The 24,227-nt window shown below is 49.1% G+C and overlaps 1 protein-coding gene across 2 annotated transcripts in view; it reads left to right on the top strand.

The window, feature by feature from the left end:
• ACAP1 (ArfGAP with coiled-coil, ankyrin repeat and PH domains 1) overlaps positions 1-24,227 on the top strand; it is a 417,361-nt gene that overhangs the window by 305,606 nt on the left and 87,528 nt on the right. For both annotated transcript variants that reach the window (XM_075346777.1, XM_075346776.1), the window contains exons 11-12: positions 3,198-3,246; positions 3,872-3,972. In XM_075346777.1, the coding sequence (XP_075202892.1) occupies positions 3,198-3,246; positions 3,872-3,972 (150 nt within the window). The remainder of the gene's footprint in view (positions 1-3,197; positions 3,247-3,871; positions 3,973-24,227) is intronic.

Genomic DNA, 24,227 nt, shown 5'->3' with positions numbered 1-24,227 from the left:
TGTGAACACGCCCTACCAGTGGAGCAGCACAGGAGTAATTGTGTGTGTGAACACGCCCTACCAGTGGTACAGCACAGGAGTAATTGTGTGTGTGAACACGCCCTACCAGTGGTGCAGCACAGGAGTAATTGTGTGTGTGAACACGCCCTACCAGTGGAGCAGCACAGGAGTAATTGTGTGTGTGAGCACGCCCTACCAGTGGTGCAGCACAGGAGTAATTGTGTGTGTGAGCACGCCCTACCAGTGGAGCAGCACAGGAGTAATTGTGTGTGAACACGCCCTACCAGTGGTGCAGCGCAGGAGTAATTGTGTGTGTAAACACACCCTACCAGTGGTGCAGCACAGGAGTAATTGTGTGTGTGAATACGCCCTACCAGTGGAGCAGCACAGGAGTAATTGTGTGTGAATATGCCCTACCAGTGGTGCAGCACAGGAGTAATTGTGTGTGTGAACACGCCCTACCAGTGGAGCAGCACAGGAGTAATTGTGTGTGTGAACACGCCCTACCAGTGGTGCAGCACAGGAGTAATTGTGTGTGTGAACACACCCTACCAGTGGTGCAGCACAGGAGTAATTGTGTGTGTGTGTGTGAACACGCCCTACCAGTGGTACAGCACAGGAGTAATTTTGTGTTTGTGAACATGCCCTACCAGTGGTGTAGCACAGGAGTAATTGTGTGTGTGAACATGCCCTACCAGTGGAGCAGCACAAGAGCTTACAACCCATCTACCTAAAGCCTGCGTTGCAATTTTGCATACAATATCGTATGCGATTTGCAACGCCCCCATCGTATGTGAGGCACGTTCAATTTGTTGAATGTGCCGCACAAATGATTAACCCCCGTCACACATATTTACCCGTCCATACGACCTCGATGTGGGCGGCGAACGTCCACTTCCTGGAGTGGGAGGGACGTTCGGCGTCAAATCGGCGTCACGCGGCAGCCGGCCAATAGAAGCGGAGGGCCGGAGATGAGCGGGACCTAAATATCCCGCCCACCTCTTTCCTTCCGCATTGCCGGCTGGAGCCGCGGGAGGCAGGTAAGATCTGTTCAATGTTCCCAGGGTGTCACACACTGCGATGTGTGCTGCCTCGGGAACATTGAACAACCCGACGTGCAATTCGTCAGGATTCAACGACGTGTATGCGATGAACGTTTTAACGTTCAATCTCAATCGCACGTACCTGTCACACACTACAATGTACCTTACGATGCCGGATGTGCGTCACCTACGACGTGACCCCGCCGACACATCGTAAGATATATTGTAGCGTGTAAAGCGGGCTTTAACATAAACAAATCCCTTAAATCCCCTGAATATCCTAAATTGCTGAAGCCTCACAGATAAGGCAGATGGTAAAAGTGGGAAGAGAAGCCACGCAGCTCAGCAACACAATCTGCCATAACCAGAGACTTGGAGATCCTCTCATGATGAACCAGTACAGCCAGCAACTGCAGAATGGTGATCTCCGGCACAGGATGCTGCTCACACGTGGTTCTCCTCGCTAAATTCCAACACGAATCTTCTCCCAATTCATGTAAATGTTTCTGCGGCGGCTCCTTTCCATTACGCACACTTCTCGATTTCCCTGCAGCTCACACACAGCACTTCCTCAGCTTTCAAAGTCCAGTGGAGAAGTCTGTTGAGATGTTGCTATAGTAACCAAACAGTCGAATGCAGATGCAAAACAGCGGCCTCTTGTGACTGGTCAGTAACAATGCATACAATGAACAGTAAATAAGAGTTTTGTACACTCTCACTCTCTCACAGGTTCATATCTTTCAGGTTCCTCTACTCAAGGTTGATATATTTTAGGTGCCTCTACTCCAGGCTCCTTTATTGTCGGGTCTTCTATTCTAGGTTCATATCTTTCAGGTTCCTCTACTCAAGGTTGATATATTTTAGGTGCCTCTACTCCAGGCTTCTTTATTCTCGGTTCTTCTATTGTAGGTTCATATCTTTCAGGTTCCTCTACTCAAGGTTGATATATTTTAGGTGCCTCTACTCCAGGCTTCTTTATTCTCGGTTCTTCTATTGTAGGTTCATATCTTTCAGGTTCCTCTACTCAAGGTTGATATATTTTAGGTGCCTCTACTCTAGGCTTCTTTATTCTCGGTTCTTCTATTGTAGGTTCAGATCTTTCAAGTTCCTCTACTCAAGGTTGATATATTTTAGGTGCCTCTACTCTAGGCTTCTTTATTCTCGGTTCTTCTGTTGTAGGTTCTGATCTTTCAGGTTCCTCTACTCAAGGTTGATATATTTTAGGTGCCTCTACTCCAGGCTTCTTTATTCTCGGTTCTTCTATTGTAGGTTCATATCTTTCAGGTTCCTCTACTCAAGGTTGATATATTTTAGGTGCCTCTACTCTAGGCTTCTTTATTCTCGGTTCTTCTATTGTAGGTTCAGATCTTTCAGGTTCCTCTACTCAAGGTTGATATATTTTAGGTGCCTCTACTCTAGGCTTCTTTATTCTCGGTTCTTCTATTGTAGGTTCAGATCTTTCAAGTTCCTCTACTCAAGGTTGATATATTTTAGGTGCCTCTACTCTAGGCTTCTTTATTCTCGGTTCTTCTGTTGTAGGTTCTGATCTCTCAGGTTCCTCTACTCAAGGTTGATATATTTTAGGTGCCTCTACTCCAGGCTTCTTTATTCTCGGTTCTTCTATTGTAGGTTCATATCTTTCAGGTTCCTCTACTCAAGGTTGATATATTTTAGGTGCCTCTACTCCAGGCTCCTTTATTCTCGGTTCTTCTATTGTAGGTTCATATCTTTCAGGTTCCTCTACTCAAGGTTGATATATTTTAGGTGCCTCTACTCCAGGCTTCTTTATTCTCGGTTCTTCTATTGTAGGTTCATATCTTTCAGGTTCCTCTACTCAAGGTTGATATATTTTAGGTGCCTCTACTCTAGGCTTCTTTATTCTCGGTTCTTCTATTGTAGGTTCAGATCTTTCAGGTTCCTCTACTCAAGGTTGATATATTTTAGGTGCCTCTACTCCAGGCTCCTTTATTCTCAGTTCTTCTATTCTAGGTTCATATCTTTCAGGTTCCTCTACTCAAGGTTGATATATTTTAGGTCCCAGGTTTCTGTTGCATTTGCGGATGGGTCATCTCTGAAGAGGTTTTATAGCACGGTAAATAATGGGGCATGCGTTCACTCACTGACAGAAGTAATTGCTGCTTTTTCTCTCTACAGTCGCTGGTTCTCTATTCAGAATAATCAGCTGGTCTACCAGAAGAAAGTGGTGAGTACAGAAGATGTTCTACAATATCAGTGTGGAACAATCGGACAGATTCAGGAGTCGGGAAGATGAGAGGATGAAGGATCTCAGATTCTGTAGCACAACCATTAGACTTTACTGGCTACACAGCCCGTTCTGTGCTCACATGGATCATTGATGATAGTTGGTCATATCGAGAGCTGTAAGGTGACACGTTACTAGAGAAATGCTGAACAAAAGGAAACTATTTGACCCCAAAACTATGTCAGTATATGTTACACAGTCAGGTGATGCCATGTCCCCTTGCTGCTCTAGAGGAAGACATTTTTTACCTATTATTAATATATTCTCGCATTACAAAACTGTAAATAAGCGCATATATTCAATCATTCTAGCAACAGGGGGCGGGGCTGACAACCTCCCACAGGATATACAATATCACCAGGGTGGGGCTGTATATAAAGGGTGTGGTCTCATGTCTGATCACAGGTCATTATACCAGTGATGTCATCACCGGGGCGCAAGGCTGACAACCGCTCACACAGGGTATGCTCTTTATCAGCAGTTTTGTCAGAATAGACTTGTCCACCATCTACTCATCACTGACTCATATGTCGTATTATCATGGAGTAACTGATTGTTCTTCCAGAATGTTCTGACAGTGGTGATTGTCGATCTTCGGCTCTGTGCTGTGAAGCTGTGTCCTGATGCTGACAGAAGACTCTGCTTCGAAGTTGTGTCCCCATCAAAGTAAGACTTTACTCTGCACCATTGTATCTCTACATGTATGGGGTTAGGACAGCTCCCCACCATTGTATCTCTACATGTACGGGGTCAGGAGAGCTCCGCACCATTGTATCTCTACATGTACGGGGTCAGGAGAGCTCCTCCACATTGTATCTCTACATGTACGGGGTCAGGAGAGCGCCTCACCATTGTATCTCTACATGTACGGGGTCAGGAGAGCTCCCCACCATTGTATCTCTACATGTACGGGGTCAGGAGAGCTCCTCACTATTGTATCTCTACATGTATGGAATCAGGAGATCTCCCAACCATTGTATCGCTACATGTACGGGGTCAGGAGAGCTCCCCACCATTGTATCTCTACATGTACGGGGTCAGGAGAGCTCCTCACCATTGTATCTCTACATGAACGGGGTCAGGAGAGCTCCTCACCATTGTATCTCTACATGTATGGAATCAGGAGATCTCCCCACCATTGTATCTCTACATGTACGGGGTCAGGAGAGCTCCACACCATTGTATCTCTACATGAACGGGGTCAGGAGAGCTCCTCATCATTGTATCTCTACATGTATGGAATCAGGAGATCTCCCCACCATTGTATCTCAACATGTACGGGGTCAGGAGAGCTCCCCCCATTGTATCTCTGCATGTACGGGGTCAGGAGAGCTCCTCACCATTGTATCTCTACATGAACGGGGTCAGGAGAGCTCCTCACCATTGTATCTCTACATGTACAAGGTCAGGAGAGCTCTGCACCATTGTATCTCTACATGTATGGGGTCAGGAGAGCTCCTCTCCATATTATCTCTACATCTACGGGGTCAGGAGAGCTCCGCACCATTGTATCTCTACATGTACGGGGTCAGGAGAGCTCCTCACCATTGTATCTCTACATGTACGGGGTCAGGAGAGCTCCGCACCATTGTATCTCTACATGTACGGGGTCAGGAGAGCTCCTCACCATTTTATCTCTACATGTACGGGGTCAGGAGAGCTCCTCACCATTTTATCTCTACATGTACGGGGTCAGAGCTCCTCACCATTGTATCTCTACATGAACGGGGTCAATAGAGCTCCGCACCATTTTATCTCTACATGAACGGGGTCAGGAGAGCTCCGCACCATTGTATCTCTACATGTACGGGGTCAGGAGAGCTCCTCCCCATTTTATCTCTACATGTACGGGGTCAGGAGAGCTCCTCACCATTGTATCTCTACATGTACGGGGTCAGGAGAGCGCCTCACCATTGTATCTCTACATGTACGGGGTCAGGAGAGCTCCCCACCATAGTATCTCTACATGTACGGGGTCAGGATAGCTCCCCACCATTGTAACTCTAGATGTACGGGGTCAGGAGAGCTCCTCACCATTGTATCTCTACATGTATGGGGTCAGGAGAGCTCCTCTCCATATTATCTCTACATGTATGGGGTCAGGAGAGCTCCTCACCATTGTATCTCTACATGTATGGAATCAGGAGAGCTCCTCACCATTGTATCTCTACATGTACGGGGTCAGGAGAGCTCCTCACCATTGTATCTCTACATGTACGGGGTCAGGAGAGCTCCTCACCATTGTATCTCTACATGTACGGGGTCAGGATAGCTCCCCACCATTGTAACTCTAGATGTACGGGGTCAGGAGAGCTCCTCACCATTGTATCTCTACATGTACGGGGTCAGGAGAGCTCCTCTCCATATTATCTCTACATGTATGGGGTCAGGAGAGCTCCTCACCATTGTATCTCTACATGTATGGAATCAGGAGAGCTCCTCACCATTGTATCTCTACATGTACGTGGTCAGGAGAGCTCCGCACCATTGTACCTCCACATGTACGGGGTCAGGAGAGCTCCCCACCATTGTATCTCTACATGTACGGGGTCAGGAGATCTCCCCACCATTGTATCTCTACATGTACAGGGTCAGGAGAGCTCCGCACCATAGTATCTCTACATGTATGGGGTCAGGAGAGCTCCGCACCATTGTATCTCTACATGTACGGGGTCAGGAGATCTCCCCACCATTGTATCTCTACATGTACGGGGTCAGGAGAGCTCCCCACCATTATATCTCTACATGCACGGGGTCAGGAGAGCTCCTCACCATTCTATCTCTACATGTACGGAGTCAGGAGAGCTCCTCTCCATATTATCTCTACATGTATGGGGTCAGGAGAGCTCCTCACCATTGTATCTCTACATGTATGTGTGACGGGGCATGCAACAGAGCAGTGAGGGATGCCAGGCCAAGGAACAATCCAAAGGGCTTTATTGGAACCACAAAGATAAAGCAGCAAACATAAATATAAATCCTTCAAATCTGCAAGGAGTCCACAACAAAAAAAACAAAAGATCCAGGGACACAAACAACAACAAATACAATCCCACGTGGCCGCGGATCTCCAGTCTGTAACAGCTCACACACACAGACCCCAGGATCCAGCCTCAGCTATAGATCCTAGCACGTCTCCAGCCGAGATCCAACTAACTGAACTAACATGTTCTTCTCTCCTGGGATCAGCCCCTTAGGTGGGCACACCTCCCCCTGGCCATTTGATGCATGAATGGACTTTAGACTGCTGGCTCTGTTCTTTTTACCAAGTTGTAGATTGGAGAAGTCCCATGCTGAGAAGAACAATATATATATGCAACCCCCACCAAATCAATGACAATAGCTACTGCTGAAGCCTGATTGCAATATGATACAGGCTAGGGGGAAGGTATGGTCACTTACATCCCAAGACATAGTATTACAGCAAATACAGTGAGAAGGTAAAATACATCACATGGCATCTTATACAAAAATATGGGATGGAGAAAACTACATACATCATGACAATTCCTTCCCCTCCCAACTTGTGTACGTACTAGGGACCTCTACAGGTCGCTGGTTAAGTACACGCAGGCATGGCTGACAGGACTCAAGGCTCCTCTTGCCTGGACAGTAAATCTGCATTTTGGGTGTTGGCTCCAGGTTCTTTAGTGTATGATGAAGATGTAGGGTTGAATGTTCGGGTCCAGTTTGTATCCTCCTTCACTTAAACTCTGCTTCCTGCACCCACAAATCGGCATTGTATATCTCCCACATCATTGCCTAGGAGAATGTCTGCAGGAAGGCCGCTCATCACACCGATTATGCATTGTTTTGCCCCAAAGCCATAATCCAGGGTCACACTCGCTCTTGGAATGTATCTTTGAGTACCTCCAGCCAATTCAATGGCAATTCCTGGTCCCTTTTGAATTGCTTCTGGTTGAATTACTCGGGGATCTGCGATGGTGAGAAAAGCCCCAGTGTCACGAAAGCCAACAACTTTTTGGCCATCCAGCACGACCTCCTGTAGATGTTTATGCTGAAGATCATAAGAACGCGTGGCTGTGGCTCCCACTCCATAGACTCCTGGTAGGGAAGTCAAGATATCAGGGTCACTTGGCAAATCATCAGGGCCTGAATACAGCTCTTCTCCTGCTGAAGATGTCTGTAGATAATGGACAGGCTGTGACGGGGTGTACATCAGAGCAAAGAGAGACAACAGGCCGAGGATGATCCAACAGGTTTACTAACAGGAATACAGGAACAGCACACGACAAGTCCAAATAAAACAGATTCGGGGGCACCTCCCGATAACCCAAAGTGCCAGATCACGACGAAATAGTCCTCTTCAGAGTCCCAGAAATCCCACACAATCCACTGGACGACGAGATCTGTCCGCCGAATCAGATCTCGCTCCCTTCCTCTTCAAAACTCAGCCATAGGTCCTCATCCTTCTCCAGCCGATATCCAACTAACTGAACTAACATGTTCTTCTATCCTGGGATCAGCCCCTTAGGTGAGCACACCTCCCCCTGGCCATTTGATGCATGAATGGACTTTAGACGGCTGGCTCTGTTCTTTTTACCAAGTTGTAGATTGGAGAAGTCCCATGCTGAGAAGAACAATATATATATGCAACCCCCACCAAATCAATGACAATAGCTACTGCTGAAGCCTGATTGCAATATGATACAGGCTGGGGGGAAGGTATGGTCACTTACATCCCAAGACATAGTACTACAGCAAATACAGTGAGAAGGTAAAATACATCACATGGCATCTTATACAAAAATATGGGATGGAGAAAACTACATACATCATGACAATTCCTTCCCCTCCCAACCTGTGTACGTACTAGGGACCTCTACAGGTCGCTGGTTAAGTACACGCAGGCATGGCTGACAGGACTCAAGGCTCCTCTTGCCTGGACAGTCCATCTGCATTTTGGGTGTTGGCTCCAGGTTCTTTAGTGTATGGTGAAGATGTAGGGTTGAATGTTCGGGTCCAGTTTGTATCCTCCTTCACTTAAACTCTGCTTCCTGCACCCACAAATCGGCATTGTATATCTCCCACATCATTGCCTAGGAGTATGTCTGCAGGAAGGCATCACACCGATTATGCATTGTTTTGCCCCAAAGCCATAATCCAGGGTCACACTCGCTCTTAGAATGTATCTTTGAGTACCTCCAGCCAATTCAATGGCAATTCCTGGTCCCTGTTGAATTGCTTCTGGTTGAATTACTCGGGTATCTGCGATGGTGAGAAAAGCCCCAGTGTCACGAAAGCCAACAACTTTTTGGCCATCCAGCACAACCTCCTGTAGATGTTTATGCTGAAGATCAGAAGAACGGGCGGCTGTGGCTCGCACCCCATAGACTCCTGGTAGGGAAGTCAACATATCAGAGTCACTTGGCAAATCATCAGGGCCTGAATCCAGCTCTTCTCCTGCTGAGGGTGTCTGTAGATAATGGACAGGCAAAGGTGGTCTGCAGCTGTTCTGCCTTTGAACACCTGGACAGTGAGCTTGCAGATGCCCAGGATGCCCACAACCATAACATCTGCGCTGCGTCTCACTCCTTCCAGTTTGCCTTCTGGAGAAGTAGGTAGGAGACCTTGGTGACTGATAGGGAGGTGCAGGTGCTGGAGGTGGTTGTCGATTTGGAGGATGACCCACGGGATAGATGGGCATGTGGCCCGCAGATGCCCGGGATGCCCACAGCTATAACATCTTCGCTCTTCTACTTTCTCTCCTCGTCACATTCCAGAAAATGTGGTCGAAGCAACTGGAGGCACATACACACGGGTATCCACATGAGGTGGTGATCTAGGAGGTTGAGGAACATTGGGCACTGAAGGACAAGGAACCTCTGGAGTTGAGGTGCTGGTCATTTTTGCTCCCTCTGCTAGCAGCTTCTTCCACTGAGGCTTGATAGTGAGCACCTCATCAGCTAGAGCAGCAGCTTGTTCCACTGTCTCTGGTTTCCTCTCACGCACCCATTCCCGGATCTCAGTAGGGCACTTGGCATAAAACTGTTCTTTTAGGATGACTTGGAGGAAGGTCTGCCAAGTTAAGGCCCCCTCTCCCAGCCAGCCAGCGATGGCATACTTGTTTCAGTCTGTGGGCATACATTTTGAAACACACTTCCCCATCACAGGCTAACGTACGGAACTGAGTCCTGTAAGTGTCTGGCGTTACAGCATAATGTTCTAGAATAGTCTGTTTAATATCCGCATACTCACAGTTCCACCGAGGGTCCATAGCTCTATAGGCTGCAGCAGCTCCACCCTCTAAGAGCCCAACCAGATGCCGGACGCGCTCCCTTTCTGGGACTTCCATTAATCGACACTGATGCTCAAAGTCCTAGAAGAAGCCCTCAATGTCACCAGCAGCCTCATTAAACTGCTTGAAGTCTTTGCGGGACACCCTGGGAAGTTCCCTCATGATGGGTGCTGGGATTACAGTCTGTCTGGAACCTCTCGCGGCTTCCACAGCGAGCTGCTTATCCAGCAGTGCCATCTCCTCCATCCTGCGCTCCTTCTCTTTAGCTCCACGCATGACCTCCATCTTATATTCTATGGTGGTCTCCTCTCCCAGCAAGGCCATCTCCTCCTCGTACCACACAACCCATTGACTTTTTTGGGTATTTACCTCCGGCTCCCGTCTTTGCTCCCCTAGCTGTGGAAATTGTATCACCATTGTATCTCTACATGTACGGGGTCAGGAGAGCTCCCCACCATTGTATCTCTACATGTACGGGGTCAGGAGAGCTCCCCATCATTATATCTCTACATGTACGGGGTCAGGAGAGCTCCCCACCATTGTATCTTTACATGTATGGAATCAGGAGAGCTCCTCACCATATTATCTCTACATGTACGGGGTCAGGAGAGCTCCGCACCATTGTATCTCTACATGTATGGAATCAGGAGAGCTCCTCTCCATATTATCTCTACATGTACGGGGTCAGGAGAGCTCCTCCCCATTGTATCTCTACATGTACGGGGTCAGGAGAGCTCCCCACCATTATATCTCTACATGTACGGGGTCAGGAGAGCTCCTCACCATTGTATCTTTACATGTACGGGGTCAGGAGAGCTCCTCCCCATTGTATCTCTACAAGTACGGGGTCAGGAGAGCTCCCCACCATTATATCTCTACATGTACGGGGTCAGGAGAGTTCCTCACCATTGTATCTTTACATGTATGGAATCAGGAGAGCTCCTCACCATTGTATCTCTACATGTACGGGGCCAGGAAAGCTCCTCACCATTGTATCTCTACATGTACGGCGTCAGGAGAGCTCCTCACCATTGTATCTCTACATGTACGGGGTCAGGAGGTGCTCCTTACCATTGTATCTCTACATGTACGGGGTCAGGAGAGCTCCTTACCATAGTATCTCTACATGTATGGGGTCAGGAGAGCTCCTCACCATTGTATCTCTACATGGACGGGGTCAGGAGAGCTCCTCACCATTGTATCTCTACATGTACGGGGTCAGGAGAGCTCCTCACCATTGTATCTCTACATGTACGGGGTCAGGAGAGCTCCTCACCATTGTATCTCTTCATGTACGGGGTCAGGAGAGCTCCTCACCATTGTATCTCTACATGTACGGGGTCAGGAGAGCTCCTCACCATTGTATCTCTACATGTACGGGGTCAGGAGAGCTCCTCACCATTGCATCTCTACATGTACGGGGTCAGGAGTGCTCCTCACCATTGTATCTCTACATGTACGGGGTCAGGAGAGCTCCTTACCATAGTATCTCTACATGTACGGGGTCAGGAGAGCTCCTCTCCGTATTATCTCTACATGTACGGGGTCAGGAGAGCTCTGTGACGGGGTGTACATCAGAGCAAAGAGAGACAACAGGCCGAGGATGATCCAACAGGTTTACTAACAGGAATACAGGAACAGCACACGACAAGTCCAAATAAAACAGATTCGGGGGCACCTCCCGATAATCCAAAGTGCCAGATCACAACGTAATAGTCCTTTTCAGAGTCCCAGAAATCCCACACAATCCACTGGACGGCGAGGTCTGTCCGCAGATTCAGATCTCGCTCCCTCCCTCTTCAAAAACTCAACTCCCAACTGCATTTAGAAACAGGAGTGAATTGTTTGAGCTCGTGGGCCCGCCCCTCAAGGGTAGGGGTCTATGCAATGGTTGGGCCCACTAGAAGATTCTAGAAGGTTGGCTCCGAGATGTCTACAGGTTTGTGTAGTTGGCGTTATCCACTGCTTACGAAACAATGAGAAGTTCCCCTGGCTGTGTGGACAAGAGATAATTGCATTATGGGCCCAGAGACACAGGAGATGGGGGGAAGGTATGGTTACTTACATCCCAAGACATTTCAAAGTGTTCAGTAAGTACAACCAAAGGAAAGTGACATCACATCCTGACATAGTATTACAGCAAATACAGTGAGAAGGTAAAATACATCATGACAATTCCTTCCCCTCCCAACTTGTGTACGTACTAGGGACCTCTACAGGTCGCTGGTTAAGTACACGCAGGCATGGCTGACAGGACTCAAGGCTCCTCTTGCCTGGACAGTCCATCTGCATTTTGGTGTTGGCTGCCCCTTCTATATTGTATGGTAAAGTTATAGGGCTGCAGAGCCAGGCTCCATCGCAGTAAGCGTCCATTGTCCCCAGAGACTCTGTTCAGCCAGGTGAGGGGATTGTGATCAGTAACCACAGTGAATTCCCGTCCATACAGATACGGCCGTAGTTTCTTAAGGGCCCACACTACAGCCAGACATTCCTTCTCAACAGTTGCATAGGCCACTTCTCGGTCCAGCAGTTTCCGGCTGAGATAGGCGATGGGGTGCTCGTCCCCAGCTGCATTCACCTGGCTGAGGACAGCTCCCAGTCCATAAGCAGAGGCATCCGTTTGCACAATGAATCTCCTCTTGTAGTCTGGAGCAGCCAGGACAGGATCGCAGATCAAAGCATCCTTCAGCCGGTTAAAAGCCTCATCACAGGCTGGAGTCCAGATCACCAGCCGGGGCATTGTTTTCTTGGTCAGGTCGGTAAGAGGCTTGGCCACAGTACTGAAATGAGAAACAAATTTTCGGTAATAACTGGCAGTGCCCAGAAAAGCCATAACTTGTTTCCTAGTTTGGGGTACAGGCCAGTCTCTAATAGCCTGGATTTTGGCAGGCTCAGGTCGGAGCTTCCCTCCTCCCACTCTATGTCCTAGGTACTGGACTTCCCCCATCCCCAATTGGCATTTATCGGGTCGAATAGTTAGGCCGGCTGCAAGAATCAGGTCCAAAATAATGGCTACTTGATTCAGATGTTCCTCCCATGTGTGGCTGAAGACGGCGATATCATCCAAGTAGGCACAAGCAAAGTCATCACATCCCCGGAGGATCTGATCCACCATTCTCTGGAAGGTGGCCGGGGCATTTTTCATTCCAAAAGGCATGCTTAGAAATTCATACAGACCAAAGGGGGTTATAAAAGCGGACCGTTCTCTCCCTTCATCCGTTAGAGGGATCTGCCAGTATCCCTTACTGAGATCCAAGGTAGTGACATATCGGGACCCAGCCAGTCGGTCTAGAAGTTCGTCAATACGAGGCATTGGGTAAGGATCGCTGACGGTATGGTCGTTTAGTCGCCGATAGTCCACACAAAATCGAGTACTCCCATCCTTCTTGGGTACTAACACCACAGGGGAGGCCCAAGGGCTATGGGAGGCCTGGATTACCCCAAGCTGTAACATCTCCTCCAGTTTGTGCTGCATGGTGTTTCGAACTGATTCAGGTACCCGGTAAGGAGCCAGTTGTATGGGACGGATGCCCTGAGTGTCCACATGATGTTGGGTGACGGTGGTTCGACCTGGTTGGGATGAGAAAGCAGCCCGTCTCTGTTGAAGCACTTCCAGCATCTGGATTTTCTGTAAGGAGTCCAGGTAATCTCCCAGGGGAACCTGTTCCACAGTGGATGGGGCTCTCGCTGCTTCCACGAGATCAGGTAGAGAGTCCTCATCCTCTTGACCATCTTCTGAAGCCAACCGACAGCTTGCTATCATTGGAATGTTCCGGTCATGGTACTCCTTAATCATATTCACATGGACAGTCTTTTGCCTTAGCCCCTGATCATCTAAAGCAAGAAGGTAATTGGTATCATTCAGTTGTCTGAGAACCCGGAAGGGACCCTCCCATGTGGTCTGCAGTTTATTCTGCCGATGGGGAACAATCATTAAGACTTGTTGTCCTTCTACAAACTCCCGATAGCGTGCGTTACGGTCATACCATGTCTTCTGTCTGGTTTGAGCCATACGCAAATGACTCTGTGCAAAACTAGCAAGTTGGGCCAAGGTTTCTCGCAGCTTTAGGACATAAGGGACAACAGGGGTTCCTGTATCTTCAACTTGCCCCTCCCAGTATTCCTTGAGCAGGGTTAAGGGTCCTCGGACCTTTCTTCCATAGAGTAGTTCAAAGGGGGAGAACCCAGTGGACTCCTGGGGAACTTCCCGATAGGCAAACAAGAGATGGGGTAGGTACTTCTCCCAGTCTGAATCTCGGTCCGTGAAGGCCCTCAGCATATTCTTCAGAGTGCCGTTGAATCGTTCACAAAGTCCATTTGTTTGGGGATGATACGGGGTCGTTCGGATCGCTCGTACTCCACAGGTGCGCCACAGACACTGGACCAACTCTGACATAAACTGGGAGCCTTGGTCCGACAAGATCTCACTGGGGAATCCTACTCTGGTAAAAATAATAACCAAGGCCTCGGCCACCTTGGCTGCAGAGATACTTGACAAGGCCACGGCTTCTGGATATCGGGTGGCGTAGTCCACAACAGTGAGAATGTACTGCTTTCCAGATTTACTTGGTTTAGCCAGAGGTCCAATGATATCAACAGCTACTCTTTGAAAGGGTTCTTCTATTATAGGGAGCGGTTGCAGGGGTGCCTTTGGGTGATCTCCGGGTCGCCCTCTACGCTGACATATGTCACAAGTTCGGCAGAAATGCGCCACTGCTTGGGAAATCCCCGGCCAATAAAAAGTTTGAGTCAATCGTCTCTCGGTGCGGGTTTTGCCTTGATGGCCAGCCGTAGGAATGTCATGAGCCAGGTGTAATAGGGGAATTCTGTACTTCTGAGGAATAATCAGCTGTTTGCTATAAGTCCAGGGCTTATCTAGGGAGTCGGCATTGGCAACCCGATACAGAAGTCCATTTTCTCTGATAATTCTTTCTCCGTTTTCCCCTAGCTGCCCTATTTCAGCCCGAGTTCTAAAACTAGCAAGGGTGGGGTCAGTCTCTACTTCTTGTCTAAACTGAACTTTATCCCAAGTAACATTCATATTATCCCCACAAGAAGAATCACTCACCGGCTGTAATGGCAGTTCTGGTGGCCTCAGTTCCATGGATGGGTTGTACACGTCCACATGGGCTGCTCTCTTGGCTTGACTTCTGGTTACCGCACCGACAAAGTGGCAATGAAGATTCCCCACATCATTTCCTAGAAGAACGTCTGCAGGGAGGCCGCTCATCACACCGACCACACATTGTTTTGCCCCAAAGCCATAATCCAGGGTCACACTCGCTCTTGGAATATATCTCTGGGTACCTCCTGCCAGTTCAATGGCAATTCCTGGTCCCTTTTGAATTGCTTGTGGTTGAATTACTCGGGGATCGGCTATGGTGAGGAAAGCCCCAGTGTCACGGAAGCCAACAACTTTTTGGCCATCCAGCACGACCTCCTGTAGATGTTTGTCCTGAAGATCAGAAGAACAGGTGGCTGGAGCTCGCACCCCATAGACTCCGGGTAGGGGAGCCAGGATATCTGAGTCACTTGGCAAGTCATCAGGCACAGAATCCAGCTCTTCTCCTGGTGAAGGTGTCTGTAGGTAATGAACAGGCAAAGGCGGTCTGTAGCTGTTCTGTCTACGAACACCTGGACATTGGAATTGCATGTGCCCAGGCTGCCCACATCCATAACATCTGCGCTCTGGGATTCTTCCTCCGCGTCGTATTCCCAAAGGTGGAGCATGAGTAATGCGAGGCACAGTCACACGAAGGTCCCCATGAGTTGACGGTCTAGGGTGATGGTGAACATTGGGGCCAGAAGGACCAGGGGCCACCAGCGTTGGGGGGTTGGTGTTTTTTTTCTGACTGGGTAGTAGTTTTTTCCACTGAGGCTTGATGGTGAGAGCCTCATCAGCTAGAGCTGCAGCTTCCTCCACAGTGGCTGGTCTCCTTTCACGCACCCATTCCCGGATCTCAGCGGGGCACTTGAAGTAAAACTGCTCTTTTAGGAGGACCTGGAGGACGGTCTCCAAGGTTAAGGCCTCCTCTGCCTCCAACCAACGATGCCACAGATGTTTGAGTTTGTGGGCATACATCTTGAAGGACACTTCCTCATCACATGCTAGAGTACGGAACTGAGTCCTGTAAGTGTCTGGCGTTACAGCATAATGTTCTAGAATAGTCTGTTTAATATCCGCATACTCACAGTTCCACCGAGGGTCCATAGCTCTATAGGCTGCAGCAGCTCCACCCTCTAAGAGCCCAACCAGATGCCGGACGCGCTCCCTTTCTGGGACTTCCATTAATCGACACTGATGCTCAAAGTCCTGGAAGAAGCCCTCAATGTCACCAGCAGCCTCATTAAACTGCTTGAAGTCTTTGCGGGACACTCTGGGAAGTTCCCTCATGATGGGTGCTGGGGTTACAGTCTGTCTGGAACCTCTCGCGGCTTCCACAGCGAGCTGCTTATCCAGCAATGCCATCTCCTCCATCCTGCGCTCCTTCTCTTCAGCTCCACGCATGGCCTCCCTCTTATCTTCTATGGTGGCCTCATCTCCAAGCAGTGCCATCTTTTCCTTGTACCACACAACCCATTGACTTTTTTGGGTATTCACCTCCGGCTCCTGTCTTTGCTCCCCTTGCTGTGGAAATTGTTCCTCGGTGCCATCTTGCAGGCAAGCGTGTTCCAATGCCTCAATTAGTTGCTCCTTAGAGAGTCCTTTGTAGCCGACACCTAATTCACGGGCCTTTGTTTGTAGACTCGCCACAGTCCAGTTCCTGTATCCTGAGGTTCTGGTTTCAGACGTCGATTGGCTGTTGTCCTCCATTTCTTCTGCTCTGATCCCGCCGCTGCCACCAGTTTGTGACGGGGTGTACATCAGAGCAAAGAGAGACAACAGGCCGAGGATGATCCAACAGGTTTACTAACAGGAATACAGGAACAGCACACGACAAGTCCAAATAAAACAGATTCGGGGGCACCTCCCGATAATCCAAAGTGCCAGATCACAACGTAATAGTCCTTTTCAGAGTCCCAGAAATCCCACACAATCCACTGGACGGCGAGGTCTGTCCGCAGATTCAGATCTCGCTCCCTTCCTCTTCAAAAACTCAACTCCCAACTGCATTTAGAAACAGGAGTGAATTGTTTGAGCTCGTGGGCCCGCCCCTCAAGGGTAGGGGTCTATGCAATGGTTGGGCCCACTAGAAGATTCTAGAAGGTTGGCTCCGAGATGTCTACAGGTTTGTGTAGTTGGCGTTATCCACTGCTTACGAAACAATGAGAAGTTCCCCTGGCTGTGTGGACAAGAGATAATTGCATTATGGGCCCAGAGACACAGGAGATGGGGGGAAGGTATGGTTACTTACATCCCAAGACATTTCAAAGTGTTCAGTAAGTACAACCAAAGGAAAGTGACATCACATCCTGACATAGTATTACAGCAAATACAGTGAGAAGGTAAAATACATCATGACAACGGGGTCGTTCGGATCGCTCGTACTCCACAGGTGCGCCACAGACACTGGACCAACTCTGACATAAACTGGGAGCCTTGGTCCGACAAGATCTCACTGGGGAATCCTACTCTGGTAAAAATAATAACCAAGGCCTCGGCCACCTTGGCTGCAGAGATACTTGACAAGGCCACGGCTTCTGGATATCGGGTGGCGTAGTCCACAACAGTGAGAATGTACTGCTTTCCAGATTTACTTGGTTTAGCCAGAGGTCCAATGATATCAACAGCTACTCTTTGAAAGGGTTCTTCTATTATAGGGAGCGGTTGCAGGGGTGCCTTTGGGTGATCTCCGGGTCGCCCTCTACGCTGACATATGTCACAAGTTCGGCAGAAATGCGCCACTGCTTGGGAAATCCCCGGCCAATAAAAAGTTTGAGTCAATCGTCTCTCGGTGCGGGTTTTGCCTTGATGGCCAGCCGTAGGAATGTCATGAGCCAGGTGTAATAGGGGAATTCTGTACTTCTGAGGAACAATCAGCTGTTTGCTATAAGTCCAGGGCTTATCTAGGGAGTCGGCATTGGCAACCCGATACAGAAGTCCATTTTCTCTGATAATTCTTTCTCCGTTTTCCCCTAGCTGCCCTATTTCAGCCCGAGTTCTAAAACTAGCAAGGGTGGGGTCAGTCTCTACTTCTTGTCTAAACTGAACTTTATCCCAAGTAACATTCATATTATCCCCACAAGAAGAATCACTCACCGGCTGTAATGGCAGTTCTGGTGGCCTCAGTTCCATGGATGGGTTGTACACGTCCACATGGGCTGCTCTCTTGGCTTGACTTCTGGTTACCGCACCGACAAAGTGGCAATGAAGATTCCCCACATCATTTCCTAGAAGAACGTCTGCAGGGAGGCCGCTCATCACACCGACCACACATTGTTTTGCCCCAAAGCCATAATCCAGGGTCACACTCGCTCTTGGAATATATCTCTGGGTACCTCCTGCCAGTTCAATGGCAATTCCTGGTCCCTTTTGAATTGCTTGTGGTTGAATTACTCGGGGATCGGCTATGGTGAGGAAAGCCCCAGTGTCACGGAAGCCAACAACTTTTTGGCCATCCAGCACGACCTCCTGTAGATGTTTGTCCTGAAGATCAGAAGAACAGGTGGCTGGAGCTCGCACCCCATAGACTCCGGGTAGGGGAGCCAGGATATCTGAGTCACTTGGCAAGTCATCAGGCACAGAATCCAGCTCTTCTCCTGGTGAAGGTGTCTGTAGGTAATGAACAGGCAAAGGCGGTCTGTAGCTGTTCTGTCTACGAACACCTGGACATTGGAATTGCATGTGCCCAGGCTGCCCACATCCATAACATCTGCGCTCTGGGATTCTTCCTCCGCGTCGTATTCCCAAAGGTGGAGCATGGGTAATGCGAGGCACAGTCACACGAAGGTCCCCATGAGTTGACGGTCTAGGGTGATGGTGAACATTGGGGCCAGAAGGACCAGGGGCCACCAGCGTTGGGGGGTTGGTGTTTTTTTTCTCACTGGGTAGTAGTTTTTTCCACTGAGGCTTGATGGTGAGAGCCTCATCAGCTAGAGCTGCAGCTTCCTCCACAGTGGCTGGTCTCCTTTCACGCACCCATTCCCGGATCTCAGCGGGGCACTTGAAGTAAAACTGCTCTTTTAGGAGGACCTGGAGGACGGTCTCCAAGGTTAAGGCCTCCTCTGCCTCCAACCAACGATGCCACAGATGTTTGAGTTTGTGGGCATACATCTTGAAGGACACTTCCTCATCACATGCTAGAGTACGGAACTGAGTCCTGTAAGTGTCTGGCGTTACAGCATAATGTTCTAGAATAGTCTGTTTAATATCCGCATACTCACAGTTCCACCGAGGGTCCATAGCTCTATAGGCTGCAGCAGCTCCACCCTCTAAGAGCCCAACCAGATGCCGGACGCGCTCCCTTTCTGGGACTTCCATTAATCGACACTGATGCTCAAAGTCCTGGAAGAAGCCCTCAATGTCACCAGCAGCCTCATTAAACTGCTTGAAGTCTTTGCGGGACACTCTGGGAAGTTCCCTCATGATGGGTGCTGGGGTTACAGTCTGTCTGGAACCTCTCGCGGCTTCCACAGCGAGCTGCTTATCCAGCAATGCCATCCTGCGCTCCTTCTCTTCAGCTCCACGCATGGCCTCCCTCTTATCTTCTATGGTGGCCTCATCTCCAAGCAGTGCCATCTTTTCCTTGTACCACACAACCCATTGACTTTTTTGGGTATTCACCTCCGGCTCCCGTCTTTGCTCCCCTTGCTGTGGAAATTGTTCCTCGGTGCCATCTTGCAGGCAAGCGTGTTCCAATGCCTCAATTAGTTGCTCCTTAGAGAGTCCTTTGTAGCCGACACCTAATTCACGGGCCTTTGTTTGTAGACTCGCCACAGTCCAGTTCCTGTATCCTGAGGTTCTGGTTTCAGACGTCGATTGGCTGTTGTCCTCCATTTCTTCTGCTCTGATCCCGCCGCTGCCACCAGTTTGTGACGGGGTGTACATCAGAGCAAAGAGAGACAACAGGCCGAGGATGATCCAACAGGTTTACTAACAGGAATACAGGAACAGCACACGACAAGTCCAAATAAAACAGATTCGGGGGCACCTCCCGATAATCCAAAGTGCCATATCACAACGTAATAGTCCTTTTCAGAGTCCCAGAAATCCCACACAATCCACTGGACGGCGAGGTCTGTCCGCAGATTCAGATCTCGCTCCCTTCCTCTTCAAAAACTCAACTCCCAACTGCATTTAGAAACAGGAGTGAATTGTTTGAGCTCGTGGGCCCGCCCCTCAAGGGTAGGGGTCTATGCAATGGTTGGGCCCACTAGAAGATTCTAGAAGGTTGGCTCCGAGATGTCTACAGGTTTGTGTAGTTGGCGTTATCCACTGCTTACGAAACAATGAGAAGTTCCCCTGGCTGTGTGGACAAGAGATAATTGCATTATGGGCCCAGAGACACAGGAGATGGGGGGAAGGTATGGTTACTTACATCCCAAGACATAGTATTACAGCAAATACAGTGAGAAGGTAAAATACATCATGACAAGCTCCTCTCCATATTATCTCTACATGTACGGGGTCAGGAGAGCTCCTCACCATTGTATCTTTACATGTACGGGGTCAGGAGAGCTCCTTACCATAGTATCTGTACATGTATGGGGTTAGGAGAGCTCCTCACCATTGTATCTCTACATGTACGGGGTCAGGAGAGCTCCTCACCATTGTATCTCTACATGTACGGGGTCAGGAGAGCTCATCACCATTGTATCTCTACATGTACGGGGTCAGGAGAGCTCCTCACCATTGTATCTCTACATGTACGGGGTCAGGAGAGCTCCTCACCATTGTATCTCTACATGTACGGGGTCAGGAGAGCTCACCACCGTTATATCTCTACATGTACGGGGTCAGGAGCGCTCCTCACCATTGTATCTTTACATGTATGGAATCAGGAGAGCTCCTCACCATTGTATCTCTACATGTACGGGGTCAGGAGAGCTCCTCACCATTGTATCTCTACATGTACGTAATCAGGAGAGTGTGACGGGGTGTACATCAGAGCAAAGAGAGACAACAGGCCGAGGATGATCCAACAGGTTTACTAACAGGAATACAGGAACAGCACACGACAAGTCCAAATAAAACAGATTCGGGGGCACCTCCCGATAATCCAAAGTGCCAGATCACAACGTAATAGTCCTTTTCAGAGTCCCAGAAATCCCACACAATCCACTGGACGGCGAGGTCTGTCCGCAGATTCAGATCTCGCTCCCTTCCTCTTCAAAAACTCAACTCCCAACTGCATTTAGAAACAGGAGTGAATTGTTTGAGCTCGTGGGCCCGCCCCTCAAGGGTAGGGGTCTATGCAATGGTTGGGCCCACTAGAAGATTCTAGAAGGTTGGCTCCGAGATGTCTACAGGTTTGTGTAGTTGGCGTTATCCACTGCTTACGAAACAATGAGAAGTTCCCCTGGCTGTGTGGACAAGGGATAATTGCATTATGGGCCCAGAGACACAGGAGATGGGGGGAAGGTATGGTTACTTACATCCCAAGACATTTCAAAGTGTTCAGTAAGTACAACCAAAGGAAAGTGACATCACATCCTGACATAGTATACAGCAAATACAGTGAGAAGGTAAAATACATCATGACAATTCCTTCCCCTCCCAACTTGTGTACGTACTAGGGACCTCTACAGGTCTCTGGTTAAGTACACGCAGGCATGGCTGACAGGACTCAAGGCTCCTCTTGCCTGGACAGTCCATCTGCATTTTGGTGTTGGCTGCCCCTTCTATATTGTATGGTAAAGTTATAGGGCTGCAGAGCCAGGCTCCATCGCAGTAAGCGTCCATTGTCCCCAGAGACTCTGTTCAGTCAGGTGACGGGATTGTGATCAGTAACCACAGTGAATTCCCGTCCATACAGATACGGCCGTAGTTTCTTAAGGGCCCACACTACAGCCAGACATTCCTTCTCAACAGTTGCATAGGCCACTTCTCGGTCCAGCAGTTTCCGGCTGAGATAGGCGATGGGGTGCTCGTCCCCAGCTGCATTCACCTGGCTGAGGACAGCTCCCAGTCCATAAGCAGAGGCATCCGTTTGCACAATGAATCTCCTCTTGTAGTCTGGAGCAGCCAGGACAGGATCGCAGATCAAAGCATCCTTCAGCCGGTTAAAAGCCTCATCACAGGCTGGAGTCCAGATCACCAGCCGGGGCATTGTTTTCTTGGTCAGGTCGGTAAGAGGCTTGGCCACAGTACTGAAATGAGAAACAAATTTTCGGTAATAACTGGCAGTGCCCAGAAAAGCCATAACTTGTTTCTTAGTTTGGGGTACAGGCCAGTCTCTAATAGCCTGGATTTTGGCAGGCTCAGGTCGGAGCTTCCCTCCTCCCACTCTATGTCCTAGGTACTGGACTTCCCCCATCCCCAATTGGCATTTATCGGGTCGAATAGTTAGGCCGGCTGCAAGAATCAGGTCCAAAATAATGGCTACTTGATTCAGATGTTCCTCCCATGTGTGGCTGAAGACGGCGATATCATCCAAGTAGGCACAAGCAAAGTCATCACATCCCCGGAGGATCTGATCCACCATTCTCTGGAAGGTGGCCGGGGCATTTTTCATTCCAAAAGGCATGCTTAGAAATTCATACAGACCAAAGGGGGTTATAAAAGCGGACCGTTCTCTCCCTTCATCCGTTAGAGGGATCTGCCAGTATCCCTTACTGAGATCCAAGGTAGTGACATATCGGGACCCAGCCAGTCGGTCTAGAAGTTCGTCAATACGAGGCATTGGGTAAGGATCGCTGACGGTATGGTCGTTTAGTCGCCGATAGTCCACACAAAATCGAGTACTCCCATCCTTCTTGGGTACTAACACCACAGGGGAGGCCCAAGGGCTATGGGAGGCCTGGATTACCCCAAGCTGTAACATCTCCTCCAGTTCGTGCTGCATGGTGTTTCGAACTGATTCAGGTACCCGGTAAGGAGCCAGTTGTATGGGACGGATGCCCTGAGTGTCCACATGATGTTGGGTGACGGTGGTTCGACCTGGTTGGGATGAGAAAGCAGCCCGTCTCTGTTGAAGCACTTCCAACATCTGGATTTTCTGTAAGGAGTCCAGGTAATCTCCCAGGGGAACCTGTTCCACAGTGGATGGGGCTCTCGCTGCTTCCACGAGATCAGGTAGAGAGTCCTCATCCTCTTGACCATCTTCTGAAGCCAACCGACAGCTTGCTATCATTGGAATGTTCCGGTCATGGTACTCCTTAATCATATTCACATGGACAGTCTTTTGCCTTAGCCCCTGATCATCTAAAGCAAGAAGGTAATTGGTATCATTCAGTTTTCTGAGAACCCGGAAGGGACCCTCCTATGTGGTCTGCAGTTTATTCTGCCGATGGGGAACAATCATTAAGACTTGTTGTCCTTCTACAAACTCCCGATAGCGTGCGTTACGGTCATACCATGTCTTCTGTCTGGTTTGAGCCATACGCAAATGACTCTGTGCAAAACTAGCAAGTTGGGCCAAGGTTTCTCGCAGCTTTAGGACATAAGGGACAACAGGGGTTCCTGTATCTTCAACTTGCCCCTCCCAGTATTCCTTGAGCAGGGTTAAAGGTCCTCGGACCTTTCTTCCATAGAGTAGTTCAAAGGGGGAGAACCAAGTGGACTCCTGGGGAACTTCCCGATAGGCAAACAAGAGATGGGGTAGGTACTTCTCCCAGTCTGAATCTCGGTCCGTGAAGGCCCTCAGCATATTCTTCAGAGTGCCGTTGAATCGTTCACAAAGTCCATTTGTTTGGGGATGATACGGGGTCGTTCGGATCGCTCGTACTCCACAGGTGCGCCACAGACACTGGACCAACTCTGACATAAACTGGGAGCCTTGGTCCGACAAGATCTCACTGGGGAATCCTACTCTGGTAAAAAATAATAACCAAGGCCTCGGCCACCTTGGCTGCAGAGATACTTGACAAGGCCACGGCTTCTGGATATCGGGTGGCGTAGTCCACAACAGTGAGAATGTACTGCTTTCCAGATTTACTTGGTTTAGCCAGAGGTCCAATGATATCAACAGCTACTCTTTGAAAGGGTTCTTCTATTATAGGGAGCGGTTGCAGGGGTGCCTTTGGGTGATCTCCGGGTCGCCCTCTACGCTTACATATGTCACAAGTTCGGCAGAAATGCGCCACTGCTTGGGAAATCCCCGGCCAATAAAAAGTTTGAGTCAATCGTCTCTCGGTGCGGGTTTTGCCTTGATGGCCAGCCGTAGGAATGTCATGAGCCAGGTGTAATAGGGGAATTCTGTACTTCTGAGGAACAATCAGCTGTTTGCTATAAGTCCAGGGCTTATCTAGGGAGTCGGCATTGGCAACCCGATACAGAAGTCCATTTTCTCTGATAATTCTTTCTCCGTTTTCCCCTAGCTGCCCTATTTCAGCCCGAGTTCTAAAACTAGCAAGGGTGGGGTCAGTCTCTACTTCTTGTCTAAACTGAACTTTATCCCAAGTAACATTCATATTATCCCCACAAGAAGAATCACTCACCGGCTGTAATGGCAGTTCTGGTGGCCTCAGTTCCATGGATGGGTTGTACACGTCCACATGGGCTGCTCTCTTGGCTTGACTTCTGGTTACCGCACCGACAAAGTGGCAATGAAGATTCCCCACA

Source organism: Anomaloglossus baeobatrachus, chromosome 4 (assembly GCF_048569485.1).
Source record: "Anomaloglossus baeobatrachus isolate aAnoBae1 chromosome 4, aAnoBae1.hap1, whole genome shotgun sequence".
NCBI lineage: Eukaryota > Metazoa > Chordata > Amphibia > Anura > Aromobatidae > Anomaloglossus > Anomaloglossus baeobatrachus.
This window is presented reverse-complemented; position numbering and strand designations above follow the sequence as displayed.